The following is a 12,828-nucleotide window of genomic DNA, read 5'->3' as shown; positions in this document are numbered from 1 at the left end:
ACTTTGTAAACTTACCTCAGCACCATTTACAACAAACACTAAAAAAAATATGTATCCAACATATCGAAAATACAGCTGTGCATGAAGACATAAACCAGTTGTTGAATTTCTAGACCTGCTGTTTGCGTACATTTTGCACTAAGAACCGAAACTCTAATATCACTCGTATTTATTATTTTAACGCATTTATTTGTTATTAAGAACAATGGTGAATAATAGTTGAATCTATATATGCAAATCGAATTGCGTGAAAGCAGGAGTATTTATTTTTTTATAGGTTAAGTACTACAAAATCAAGGCACTTTGAAAAATTCTGTTATGCGTATCTAAGTGGTATTCTCACAGTACTCCACATTTATTAACACCGCTACCTGTGTGGCGGTAGATCGTAACAATAAAAGAGCAAAAAAATTAGTTGAAGAACAACAAATCTAACAGACTGAACTGCAGTAGTCATCTTTCTCAGGGAGATTACGTTAATATGTAAGGAACCATTCGAAATATGCTAGCGCGAGCGGTTCAGAAGTTGGTGTAACTTCAAATGTTTTTCAAATCGTCAGTAACTACGAGTTACTCTTGGAGAGTTACAAAATGTTTACATTAGATGAATTCGATTTATGTTTATTTATGTTTGATATTACGTCTTTTGCTGTCTGGGCTTACTCGTTCCGAAGAATTTTGACTCCCAGTGTGTTACTATCACTGGGACACGAGTGCTGGAACAAATGCACCACTTTTTGAGGTAACATATGTAAGAATACGTACAATTAGAAAAGAATATTAAGTAATCGGATTTTATGCAGTTAGCTTGTCTTGATGCAAATCAGAAATATTTTCGTATCGATTTTCTCATATTTCAGTATTAGAATATACAATAAACCTGAGAGAAACAGACTATGAGATTCTGTAAAGGGCGCCTATTATCATTTGGATAATGGTACGATTCCATTGCTTCACATTATTGATATAATGCAGCACGCTGTCTTTTTCCTCGTTTAAGATGACAAAAGAATTTTTGTTAAATTCTTAGTTTTGCATGTATCAAATATCTTTGTAATTGTTTGTTTAATTATATCGTTTTGTTGAAGCATTGAGGATGCGCCTCGCGGAACTTTTAGAATAGTAGGTGACTATTATTCATGTGCAATTGTTTTACGACTAAACATTCCGAGAAACTCTGTACTAGTACGCTGCAAATGGGATGACTGTGCCACATTACCTAGAAGTGTGTGTCGGCAGTCATACGTAAGCGATGCCCGCAGAAACATGTTTCAAATAATCCCGCGCTTGCGTCAGCCTATGGCTCGGGTGTAAGTACGTCCAGCCAATAAGCTTTCTGCTGCGTCCAAGAAGTCACCATCGGTTCGGGGAGAAACGCGCCTGCGCGAATCAAAGGAAGCCATGTTCCGTCTGCTCCATCATGGCGTTCAGCCAGGATGGTAGTAACTGTGCACGCGCGAAGAAAAAGCTATAGTGAATAAGTTCTGTGTGAAGTTGTTGGTGTTGTGTAGTGTATGGTGTTCCAAATATCTCAATTTTTTTGGAAATGGCGTTGGAATTAAGACTTCATAGCCCTGCTGGAGCAGAAGCCGTTGTTTATCAGTGGCCACTTTCCTCAGGAACGGGCTCTGTAAGTTTGTCTTGTTTATATGAGATTTTTTAAAATTTTTGGGTATTTATTTTAATACTAAGTTACATTTCGTGTTGGAATAAATGCCAGAACGATTTACTGTAACTCGTTATTGCGGTAGTAGAGGTTTATTTTCATTGAATATTTCTCGTATTTACCCATTGTAAAGATGGGCCAGCATAGCACGCGCGTCAATATTTGCATCATACGTGAGTTTGTAGTAGACCATAGCCACGAAGGCACGTTTAAGCCAGGTTAAATGTCTTAATAAAACGTAAAAGTTAGTTTTATTGCATTGTTGTAGAAGTAATTGGTTCAAGTCGATAGGTTAGAACACTCATCGCGTTCAAAGTAGGTCAAATATTAAATGTAGTTTTACAACGCGTTCTTCGTGAACATTTGTAACGCAAATTCAATATATATCGCCATTTTGACGATATACATTTTATTTTCCAAGTTTCTGTTTTAGGAAGCGCAGCTTTAAAAAACAGCAAGATCTAAATCTGCAGGGAAACACTTTTTTGTATTTTTTGTAACTATAATTAGGGGAAAGAATGATATTCGCAGCAAAGAATTGGCATTTCTTGCTGAGCTGGTCGTAATTAGAACAGTTTATAGAATCCTAAGTGCAAGAAAGTAAAAATAATACATGGGCTATTTTCAGTATTCATTTTACTTTACTTCCTTAATGGTTTGAGTACACACAATTCATGTTGTTGGATAGTTTTCATTGAGAACCTTCTTAAATTTTGTTTACATTTAATTTAAAGTTTAAAACAAGTATTTCAAACAGTCATTGCTTTAATTTAGGCTATCTCTTATCTGTCTAGAATTTGAACCTCCGGATTTGCTTAAGTGCAACTTCATGCTATTTTCGCGCGCTTGTAAGTTTTGTTCATATTGAGAATAGCGTTAGTGTTTACGATGGAATAGATAACAGAAATATCACACGGTGAACCTAGTTTATTATTAGCCTACTGTGTAATTTAACCGTGTCGTATGTTACGAATATATGAAATAAAATAAAGGTGTTTTGCGTAATGAGATGTTGAAGTTTGCAGCTGTGAGCAGTGCATACTGCTTTCGTGACTTGTACAGAAAGATGATCACATTTGCTTGAAGGAAACACTTTTCGGTTTCTCATTTACACTGTTCGGTTTCTCATTTCAGGCTTGGGTGCGCATAGGATTAGTAGTAAACTCAAGTTCAACACTTCAGTTTTAGTTCTGTATAATTATTGCCAGGTTAAAAAAGATGCTTGCCTTTGTTTTGCTGGGAAATACATCTCGTTCATTATAACATTCGTTAGAAATCAAATGCTCCATATCCGAGTAGTATGTATTGTAATTTTATTCGTGATCAGAAGTATTTTAATCTCATGTTTTGAACATTTATTATGGGTTGTGATTGACGAACACGTGTTTCTAATTACACTTTTTCTTTTCTTTACAGGATAAACATGACGGTGCGCTTGAGATAGTGGAAACCATAAGGTAAATTAACCGTGTACACTTGACAAATCAGTTTTTACTTGCAAAACAAATGTGTTCTTTGACCTCGGTATAATGTTCTTACGCAACATACTTCCCTTTTGACGGTTAGGCGCTCAGAATGTGATTCATTGGTTCAAGGTCTGTGACAGTGCTTCGCATTCAGATAGATTCCTGTAGTATGTGGATCTTACCGCCGTAACTTTTCTAAATATTTAATGACGTCGTCAGAAGCGCCGAAAAAGGACTTTTATGTAATGACGTTTAGTTTAGCGTAGGAACTTAGTACTCGTGCTGTGGTGAGGGTTGAGACTTTAGTCACAGTGGCTAGATGCAAATTCAGTATTTTGTCGCGAGAGTGGCTTGAGTGGGGCGAGAGCAAGCGAACTACTAGGAGCTGCATAGCGAAAGAGTAGGAGGTGGAGGTGGCTGGCGGACCTGCGAATAATTTGGTGACCTTGGAGCAGCCGGGTGAACAACCAGCCGTGACTGACGGAGTGACCTCGCGGTCTACGACCCTCCGGTCTGATCCAGGCGTGCACGCCGAAGTATCGCACCATCACACCCGAATCCAGCAAGAGTTACTACCGTTGTTCCCGTGGAAAGTCAGGTGCACTTCAGTCTCCTTGCGGGGTCGAGAGATCGGAATTTCTCGAAATTTTACTGAAGCCTCTTAGGATAATGAATTAAATAGTCTACCTACTTTCAAGAACACATTTCTTCCTCTTTTAACCCCCAAACCTGTTTCACCACAGCTGTGGGATCTCCTGTGTGGTTTTTCTTTTTTTATATTGTGTGTTCCCTTTGCCTGCCAACAGAAATCAGTAACATGTCATCATTGCTGTAGTTGATCTGTCCTGTGCTGTACTTGGTTATTATCTAATTGCTAAATGTGTTATTTTGATGTTTGGAGTGACGCTTCCTGATGCCCATTGACTAATTCTGGATGTTGCCATATTGCTGTGGCTTACATGTACTTATCTCTGCACATTGTTTCATACCACTGTGACGAGTGCATGTAAGCCACAGCAACATGGTAACATTCAGAATTCGCCAGTAAACACCAGGAAAAAGTCACTTTAAGCATAAAAACAACATATTTCGCATAGTAAAAGTACGATACTCAAAGCACAGCTCAGCTAAAATACAGCAGTAAGATGTTGTTTAAATGTACTTGTGGTGTGCTGCTGTTGACACCAACACGAGACACACAACGTAAAAACAGAAACCATAAAAGAAGAAAAAACTCACATAAGATGCCACAACGATGGCGAAAAATGTTTGGAGATTAAATAAAACTAGAATTTGTGTTCTTGTGAGGAGACGTACACACTTTAATCCGTTATTTTCTGCAAACGTGAGAACAGCTGAGCTTAAAAGTCTGTAATAATTTTCTCAGGGTCTGTGAGGCATTTAGTTCAGTTGTTTCAAATGTATTACTGTCAGTGCGAAACAACCCGTTTGGCCTATCACGTTTCAGAATGTTTAAAGAAATATTTCTTATTGTTTTTACTTCATAAGCAAAGCATTGCACTCATGTTGAACCCCATAATTTAATGTGTAACAGCACATCCCAAATTCTGTCCTAGAAACGGTTGTGCTATTAACTGTTTCATAATTTACGGGTCGTAATCTAAATGAGAATATAACATTTTTGGTATTTCTTGGTTGGGTGCGTTATTCGTTGTTTACATCACAGTTCGACATTCGGTGTATCAGAAACCTGCTCTGCATCGTTTGGTTCTCATTAGACCTGCCATTTAGACGTGTCGTGTATACTGGAAGAACATTGTTAATGAGAGGATCGAATTCAGTTTCCGCACATCTCATGCCTTATTCGTCCCTTTTGCTTGTGTTGATTTGAAAGACAAGTTCAGAACTACACCATCTGCAGAACTCGCAGGATGGTCGTGGCAGAGTGGATTGTTCAGTCTTCGTTTTCTATTACCGGAAGTCCTCTTGTTGCCAAGGAAAAGACAGTTCTTCAGCAGAGAAATGTAGTAAGTTTCCGATCTTAACTTCCCAATAAAGTCAGGTAAGTTTTATCGCGCTCATCCAGCTCTTCATCTGTGCATTTCGTACTGGCAGCGAGAAGATAACTCTTAACATTCAACTGTATTAAGTATAAAAGACGTTCCCGTTGCAGTTTCTAGGGTAAAGTAGCCACTGTGCATATGTGTAGCCTATTCCCGAAAGAATGTGAAGTACCGTATTTGTTGCTATTATTTGGAACAGAGAGGGAATGGTTGAAGGGAGGATTTATGTAACTCTCCGTTTTTAGTTTCCATTTTCTTCCAGACTAGTAATTTCTACATTTTGACTTCAGGATAGTGTCGCTTGCTACTGAATTTGGTTTTACGAAGCGTGTGCGCTGTGGATGCCCGCCAGAGGAGAAAACGGCAGCTGAATGAGTGGGAGAACACAGAGCTGTTGCAGTTGGCCAGCCAGCGCGCTTGTGTAGCTAGCTGTCTCGCCGTCAGTAGGCCGGACCGTTACTACGGGAAGGCTGAACAAGTGTTGGCGGGGTCGGTCTGTGCGTTCATTTCAGTGGCCGCCAACAACCCATCCGGTTTGAAAGTTAAAAAAATGATACATTTAACCGTCGCGCTGTCGTAACTTTTTAGCTGTTATCACGGAAACCAGTCGGGAATGCGAGCACGTATTATGACGTTGTAATCGTAATAGGACATACATGTATCTGGAGAAATCTGCCTGTTTGTGTTTTACTTACTCGGCAGAATGCTGCGGCTAATGTCAGGTAGAGGCATTGCCTGAATTGCAACAGGAAACCTCGCCAACAGTTCGCAAGCGGTCATTTAAGGTTGTTCATTCCGGGATCCGTGTCGGTATGACGTATTGTTCCAGTTCATAAGTCCATGTGTTGTTTTGTTTACTGCTGATTTTAGTGTACACCGTCTCCATTTTTCAGCAGCGCGATTAGTTTCAATTTTTCTTTTGTGCTAATTAATTGGATGTTACTTTTCCTGCCGTTATTCAGCGTGTAATAGAACTGTGGAGAATTTATTCAAATTTGTAACAAATTCGTTGCTCAAAATATAAAAATTAAAATGTTTAATTAGAGTTAAGCATCATGGACATGAAGAAGAACACCTATTGGCCAGCCCCACGTGCCACAACGGTTCACACCATCATTCTAATAAGCTGGCGAATATTTCAGTTTTATTCTGGAATTATACTGCAGAATAGTTTTGGTGTTTCTGCTAAGTTCCACGGTACATAGGGTTCCCATCTAATGTCAGTATTCTTTGTTTTCTCGTTGCTGTGTAGAAATCTGTCAGTAACCCCTGTCCAGTAAAATAATGTTTATCCCACACTGGTTCTGATTTAAGTATGCCTACTCCAAACAAATTAATGCACAATGAAAGCCTTGGTACTTGCTCCATAATTTATGGTACTAGGGAAGACCAGCAAAATTTAATATCAGATAGTCTAAGTGGAATGAATTATAACCCGCATAAGAACCATGCTGAGGATGCAAAATATGTCCAAAATGTGACGTGCTGCAGTGAAGAAAAGTCAACTCATAATATTTGTTTTCTTCTCACATGAAGCAGATTTAATGTTTTTACATTTTACATACCCAGAATATGAGACATTTGGCATAATTCTTTTCTTATGATCATTTATCCGAGGCATGTCAGTGAATCCTAATAGCTAGACCTGTCATACATTTCTTTAAGGCCAGAATAGAAAGGACTCATTTCTGTATGGCCAATATTCAGGACATCACTTCTCTTTAATAAGACTCTTTGCCTAAAGTATTTCATACAGAGTGTTGAGTCCATGAGCTGCAACGTTTACTGAACTATAGTTTGCAGAATCCGTGTTTTAGTTCTGGACTAGCATTAATTTTGAAGAAGAGATTGTACAGTTTTATCTGCTTTTTTGCATTTTATGTCTTGACAGCGTATCAAGTTTTGATCATATTTTGCACCATTGGTGTTGTTCTTATGTGGGCTGTAATTTAACACTGTCATCACTATATTGCAATGGGATAGGCAAGACACACATAATGAAGTTTAGAAAAAACACTTGTCACTATATTTGTGAAAAGATGTAGTACTGTTGCTGCCCACTTGTTTGTTGTAAGCAGCTTTTAATCACAAATGTCGTAAACTAACCACGACGAGGTGTTGAAAGTTTCTGATTTCTTATGCTGCTTCTAGTTTTGAGTTAATGCCCATCTGGCAGCAGGACATTAAAAAAATTTTCTGGTCAGTGCCACACAGAAATAACTTTAAAATTTAATCTGTGACTGTGTAATCACTGTGAGAATATTCCATGTAATTCCGGTGGCATCATGCTTCCACTGAAAAATTCTACTATGATTATAAATTGGTTTGTTCTGTATCACATTTGTGATCAACAGAACATACGTATCATGTTTTGTGCCCCATGTGCAGATGTTATAAGTCACCTGCATAAATTTGCGCTGCATTATTTACAAAAGGAACTGCTTCTTCGCTCGCGTTGTCGTGAATATACTGGATTTTGAAGTGAATAATGCTTCATACTATTGATTTTTAATATTCATTTCAATCTTAGGTACATTCCGAATGTCAAAAATGTTAGGTGCAAATATCTTCTGAACTTTTGTTACCTTTTGTTCCATCAGTTTATTGAGATTATTATGTTGTTTGGAGGTTTTTTGCTTTTGTGACAATCTTGACCTGCGTTAGCTTTGTGAGATTTGCAAGTAGTGTTCAATGACATTGTAGAAAATGTATTGTTATTTCGGCATTTGTCATGTGGTAATTCATGTGACTTTATTACTATTTAACATTGTAATTGCCTTAAAAGATGTTACGGTAGTTTCTTTGAAAGCACGTGTCATTCGTAATTACTAGTGTTTAAGGCTCAGTTCGAAACTCGTACATTTTTCACGACTTTTACCAAGGTCCAGAACTGTATTTCCTAAAAAAAAATTGTTTACTGAAAGCAGCCTTATATTGCACATAAAGATGACACATTAGGAACACAATTATATATAACTGATTTCGCAAATTGATATTGATGACCAAAATGTGCTAATGAGCCAGTCTTCTGGGAAGATCTTCCATGTTATTTTTATTGTCGAGTGATTGCTGTGAATATGTACTGCAGTTGGCTCAAAATTCTCTCAAACTTTTACATTTAATGCCCTTTTTAGGAATTTTTTGCTGAATAGACTTAATGTGGCCACCAGTGATGTTATTTTTATTGCTATCATCGTTGCGATAACTTTAAGAGATCATCTTTTAAAGATTTTTTTGTCAAGTATATCTTTTGTTATGTATTAAGTATTTTCGTTCTACAAGTACTTCCACGGCGCTCAGAGTTATGTAAACATTGGTGTGTTGAGACGAAAATAGCACCTATCGCCAACAGGGGTGAAAGGTTCCTTTTAATTTTTCACTATTACTTTCAGCGAAGCTTTTGAAAATGTCACTCTATATACGTAAAAGCTCTTGCATGTTTCGTATGTCCTCTTTCTCGTAGATATCTATTCGCAACTCGCAGTGATGTGTGAGCTATATTTGAAGCGCTGCGTGTAGTCTAACCATCGGTAGTTGAGCCAGTACAGTCTGGGACCGGTAATCCCATAAAAAAGCCGCAAAGCTACCGGTTGCGCTAGCCGTTTCAGTTCGGCCGGTGAGGTGTCTTTGAATTAGGGGGAGCAGGGAATGTTGCTGGCTATTGATCCTGCCCTGTCCGGCCGGCGGCGGCCACGGCGTGTGCCAACTCCGGCATTCCGGCACCCAGGCCTGCCAATCACCGCGACCGAAATACACCGCCGCGGCTTCCAGTAGGACGCAGCCGTCAGCGACCAGCAGTTTCCGCCGGGTCTATTTTGTGTCGTAGTAGGAGGGCAAAAGCTGGGTTAGTAGCAGATCTGCCGTCAGTTTGATGTGACTATATGGGAGAGACGACTGAATATTTTCGGTTGTCTGGCGCGTCTAAACAGTTGAGTGTAAGTGATCAACCAACCGCTATTAAAGGACTCTGTTTCGTGTCTCTTCTAGCGTGGGAGTCGTGTTTGAATAATGCACCGTAAGAGACAAGCTGTGTTAACCATTTTCAAAATTGTTAAGGCTTTCGTGGCCACTTGTAGACAAACTACCTATTGGCTTCTGTATCGGGCTCTTCGGCCGACGTTCATCTAATGATTTTACTGACTTTTCGCGAGCACGAGTGGCTGGCGAAACGTCAGTAAAATCATTAGAGGAACGTCGGCCGAAGAACGCAATACAGAAGCCAATAGGCAGTTTGTTAACCATTTTCCATTCTGTGCTCTCGACATGCCAATGGCCTTGCCGTCTTGTTCCCTTCAGGTCACCGAAGTTAGGCCCTGTCGGGCTTTGTCGGCAAGTGGGGTGCACTCAGTCCTTGTGAGGCCAATTGCGGAGCTACTCGATTGAGAAGCTTTGGGGGGGGGGGGGGGGGGCTGTGTGCTGACCACGTGCCCCTCCGGTGGCGCCTAAGGGCTGAGGATGATTGCTTGGTACTCTTGACTTGCTGTATACCAACGTGAGAATGAGTGGCTGGGAGCAAAAGTGATGTCGAAACCTGGCAGATTAAAACTGCCTGCCGAACCGAGACTCGAACCCGGATTCTTTGCCTTTCACGGGAAAGTGCTATACCGACCGAGTTCACGAGCACGACCCGGTGACGCTTCCTCACAGCGTCACTCTCGCCAGTACCTCATCTCCGGCCTGTCTTCCAGGAGCAGTAGTCGCGCAAGTTTCGCATAATTGTCAGGCTTCGGGCAGAGATGTACGGGCAGAAGTAAGGCTGTGAAGACAGGACGTGCGTCGTGCTCGGGTAACTCAGCTGGCTGAGCACCTGCCCGCAAAAGGCGAAGGTCCCAGATTCGAGTTCCGGTGCGGCACACTGTTTTAATCTGCCTGGAAGTTAATATCGGCGCACAGTCGGCTGCAGAATGAAAATTCGTTATATAAACGTTATTTAACGTTTTGGCATGTCCACGTTTTATGTACCTTAACGGCGTTCCTTTCATAACGTAGTTGAAAGATAGCTGACAAATCCGGTACTGAACGCAACGGGGATGTTACGCTCTGCTCAGTTGCAATAGGTGTTAGGTGTCAGTCCGGATGTTGACACCCGGCAGGGAAACGATCCCGGCCCGCTGCGTGGACGCACTGACCACTGAGCGGACGCAATTGATGAAAATAAGGAAATGGAAGAGAGAAAGAAGCGCAAGTTGGAAACCGTGGGAGCAGTTACTGTTCGGTTTGGCACAGGTGGAGAACACAGCATACGTTAGATCTGAAACGCGCTTTACAGTTGAGAGAAAGCTGTGGCTTGTTATCGATGGTAGGATACCGATCAGCCCGCTAGCCTCGTGCTTTAATTGCGGCTTCGGTTTAACGACCCGTCCACATCGAGGTCGTTAAAGACGGAGCGCAAGGTCGGATGGTGTCAAGGATAAGGAAGGAAATCGGCCGTGTCCTTGCAAAGGAATCATCACGGCATTTGCCTCGAACGGTTTAGGGAAATCACGGAAAATCTAAGTCGGGGTGGCCGGACGCGGGTCTGAACCGTCGCCCTCCCGAATGGGGGTCCAGTGTGCTAACCACTGCGCCGCCTCGCACGGTGTGACTGCGACTCCCGGGCAAACCTTTTTCTACTGTGTTTCCAGTAAAGAAAAAAATAATCGATAGATTTAAAAATTTCTCGTGTTTCGATGCGGATAGTTTGAGTAACGACGGCTAATTAATTAATCTGATAACAAGAGTCCAACGCTCGTGGTCTTGTTGCACGGCCACTCTTAGTTTTATGCTGTCGCTGACGAATTAACGTGAAAAACCTGACTGGTATTGCAGAGAGTTACGTATCGCTTTTCACCAGAACGAGGCACAGTCGATTAACCCATTACTCAACATTTAGCAGGCGCTCTTTGAGCACTGATGTGTGTTAGCACAGTCGTGGGCTCGAATGACGACTTCGTATTTGCGTTTCTGAGAAGGGGTGTTCCTTCGGGAGTCGCTCACCCTTCCCGGCCAGTGGCGGGGTCGCACGCTGATCCAGAAATTTGGCACAGTTGCGCGCAGCTGTGCGCGACCTGGCAACTGCGCATGCGCAGGGCTCTAGAGGCGGTGAATCTTTGCCCATTGTCCGGCTGGCGGCGGCACTGGCCGCCCGCTGACGTAACGCAGGAATGCTGCCGGCCGGCCGTCGCGCTTGCGCTAGCGTTAGCTCTGCTTACTGCTGCTGCTAGCCTTTTGTTCGCCGCTCGGCCGGGTCGCGTTCTATATACAGCTGTGCATGCTTTCTCGTGTCCACGTCCTGTGCTCGGGCCCGGTCAAGCCGAAATGCACTGTTTCGTTCCTCCTGGAAATCGATAAGTAGTGGCCACCAATGGGCATCGTTAATAGTGCTCTCGGAGACTGTAGACGCGAGGTTCCTATCTGTCGTTCACTCAGTGTCAGAGACAGCATCGTGGCAGGCAACGACACAGTTTTGTGAGTCATTATGTACAACGTTGCACCTTCAGCATTTCGCAACATTTTGATACAGTGCATGCATATCAAAGGCATGTAGTTACGCAGGTTTTCTAAGTAGCAATAGCTGAAGGCTGCACCTAAATGTACATTATTTGTTGGTATACAGAATTTATGACGAAACAGCGTGTGAAAACTATTGGTTCGTTTGTTATCGTTAAGTGAAGATTTTGAAGCTTAGAACGTGCAAATCTTCATCTCCCAAACGTATATTATAGCATGCGTGAAAGTTCATTGCCGATGCTGTCCGCCACTGATTCATTGGTAGTTTAGTCTTCAGTATTTGTAGCGTATTTGAGCTACCTACTCAGTACAACACACAATCCAGAATGGCTAAAAAGCGAGGCTGTATTCCATTTGTCTCGAATAGCGAATCGCAGATTTCATTTTGATTTCTTGATGTATTGTTAATTACAGCTGAGCTCTTACTGAGCATCACAAAATCAGGAGGCAATATAGCCAACAGTTATCATTAAATAGAAGTATACCTTTAGTGAAATAATATCCGTAACTCGTCCTCATATGTCTGGTCTTTGACCCCTGCCTAGTATATTCCTTTTGCCGTTTTGAGATTCCACTCTCGTAATCCTGAGGCCCAGGCCCGTTGTGAGGGAGGGGCCGTCACAACACGCTCCACAGGCTATTGAGCCTTTGAGGGTGGTGGTGCGCGCCGGCTGACGTAACTAACGCCCACCTGCAAGGACACACGCGCCGCCTCGCCAATTGTCCACACTGTTGACACACTTTGCTCCCAAACTACACGCTAGTCCAGTCCTCCTGTTTTCGAGCCACTGTCATCTAGTCCTACCGTCTGCTGGGAATGGCGTGGAATAGGAGAGCACACATGTGCCGAATCTGCGCGCGTACGGGAGATTTGTGGTTGCTTATGTTTCCCTCGCCATCCCGCTATGGAAGCTAGTCTCGAAGTATATCTGCGTTATCCAAAGCTCCCTTTTTATCTCCGTCTCTGCTTCGACAAATATAAATAAGGATTTGGCCTAGAGTAAGCGCAGGTTTCTTGTCTTAATCAGTCATACATTTTCATAGACCTGTGTAATAGGTCGAATCCGACAAAGGCAGTAATGAACTTTTCGATACATTATATTGACTGGTTTCTGGCTCACTACGATTTTCTCTCCTGTGCCGACCACCTCATCTCAGAGCAGTACGTAACACTGGACGCCAT

General features: G+C 41.9%; 1 protein-coding gene across 2 annotated transcripts in view; it reads left to right on the top strand.

The window, feature by feature from the left end:
• Window positions 1–1,423: 1,423 nt before the first annotated feature.
• The window catches only part of LOC124614067 (histone-lysine N-methyltransferase, H3 lysine-79 specific), a 205,570-nt gene continuing 194,165 nt past the window's right edge, over window positions 1,424–12,828 (top strand). For both annotated transcript variants that reach the window (XR_006979690.1, XM_047142901.1), the window contains exons 1-2: window positions 1,424–1,630; window positions 3,083–3,123. Coding sequence is in view for 1 of the 2 variants with exons in the window: in XM_047142901.1 (XP_046998857.1) it covers window positions 1,547–1,630; window positions 3,083–3,123 (125 nt within the window). In the remaining variant the exon portion in view is untranslated. The remainder of the gene's footprint in view (window positions 1,631–3,082; window positions 3,124–12,828) is intronic.

This window comes from Schistocerca americana, chromosome 4 (assembly GCF_021461395.2).
Source record: "Schistocerca americana isolate TAMUIC-IGC-003095 chromosome 4, iqSchAmer2.1, whole genome shotgun sequence".
Classification (NCBI taxonomy): domain Eukaryota; kingdom Metazoa; phylum Arthropoda; class Insecta; order Orthoptera; family Acrididae; genus Schistocerca; species Schistocerca americana.
Note: the sequence above shows the minus strand (reverse complement) of the source record. Positions and strands in the feature narration are given on the sequence as shown.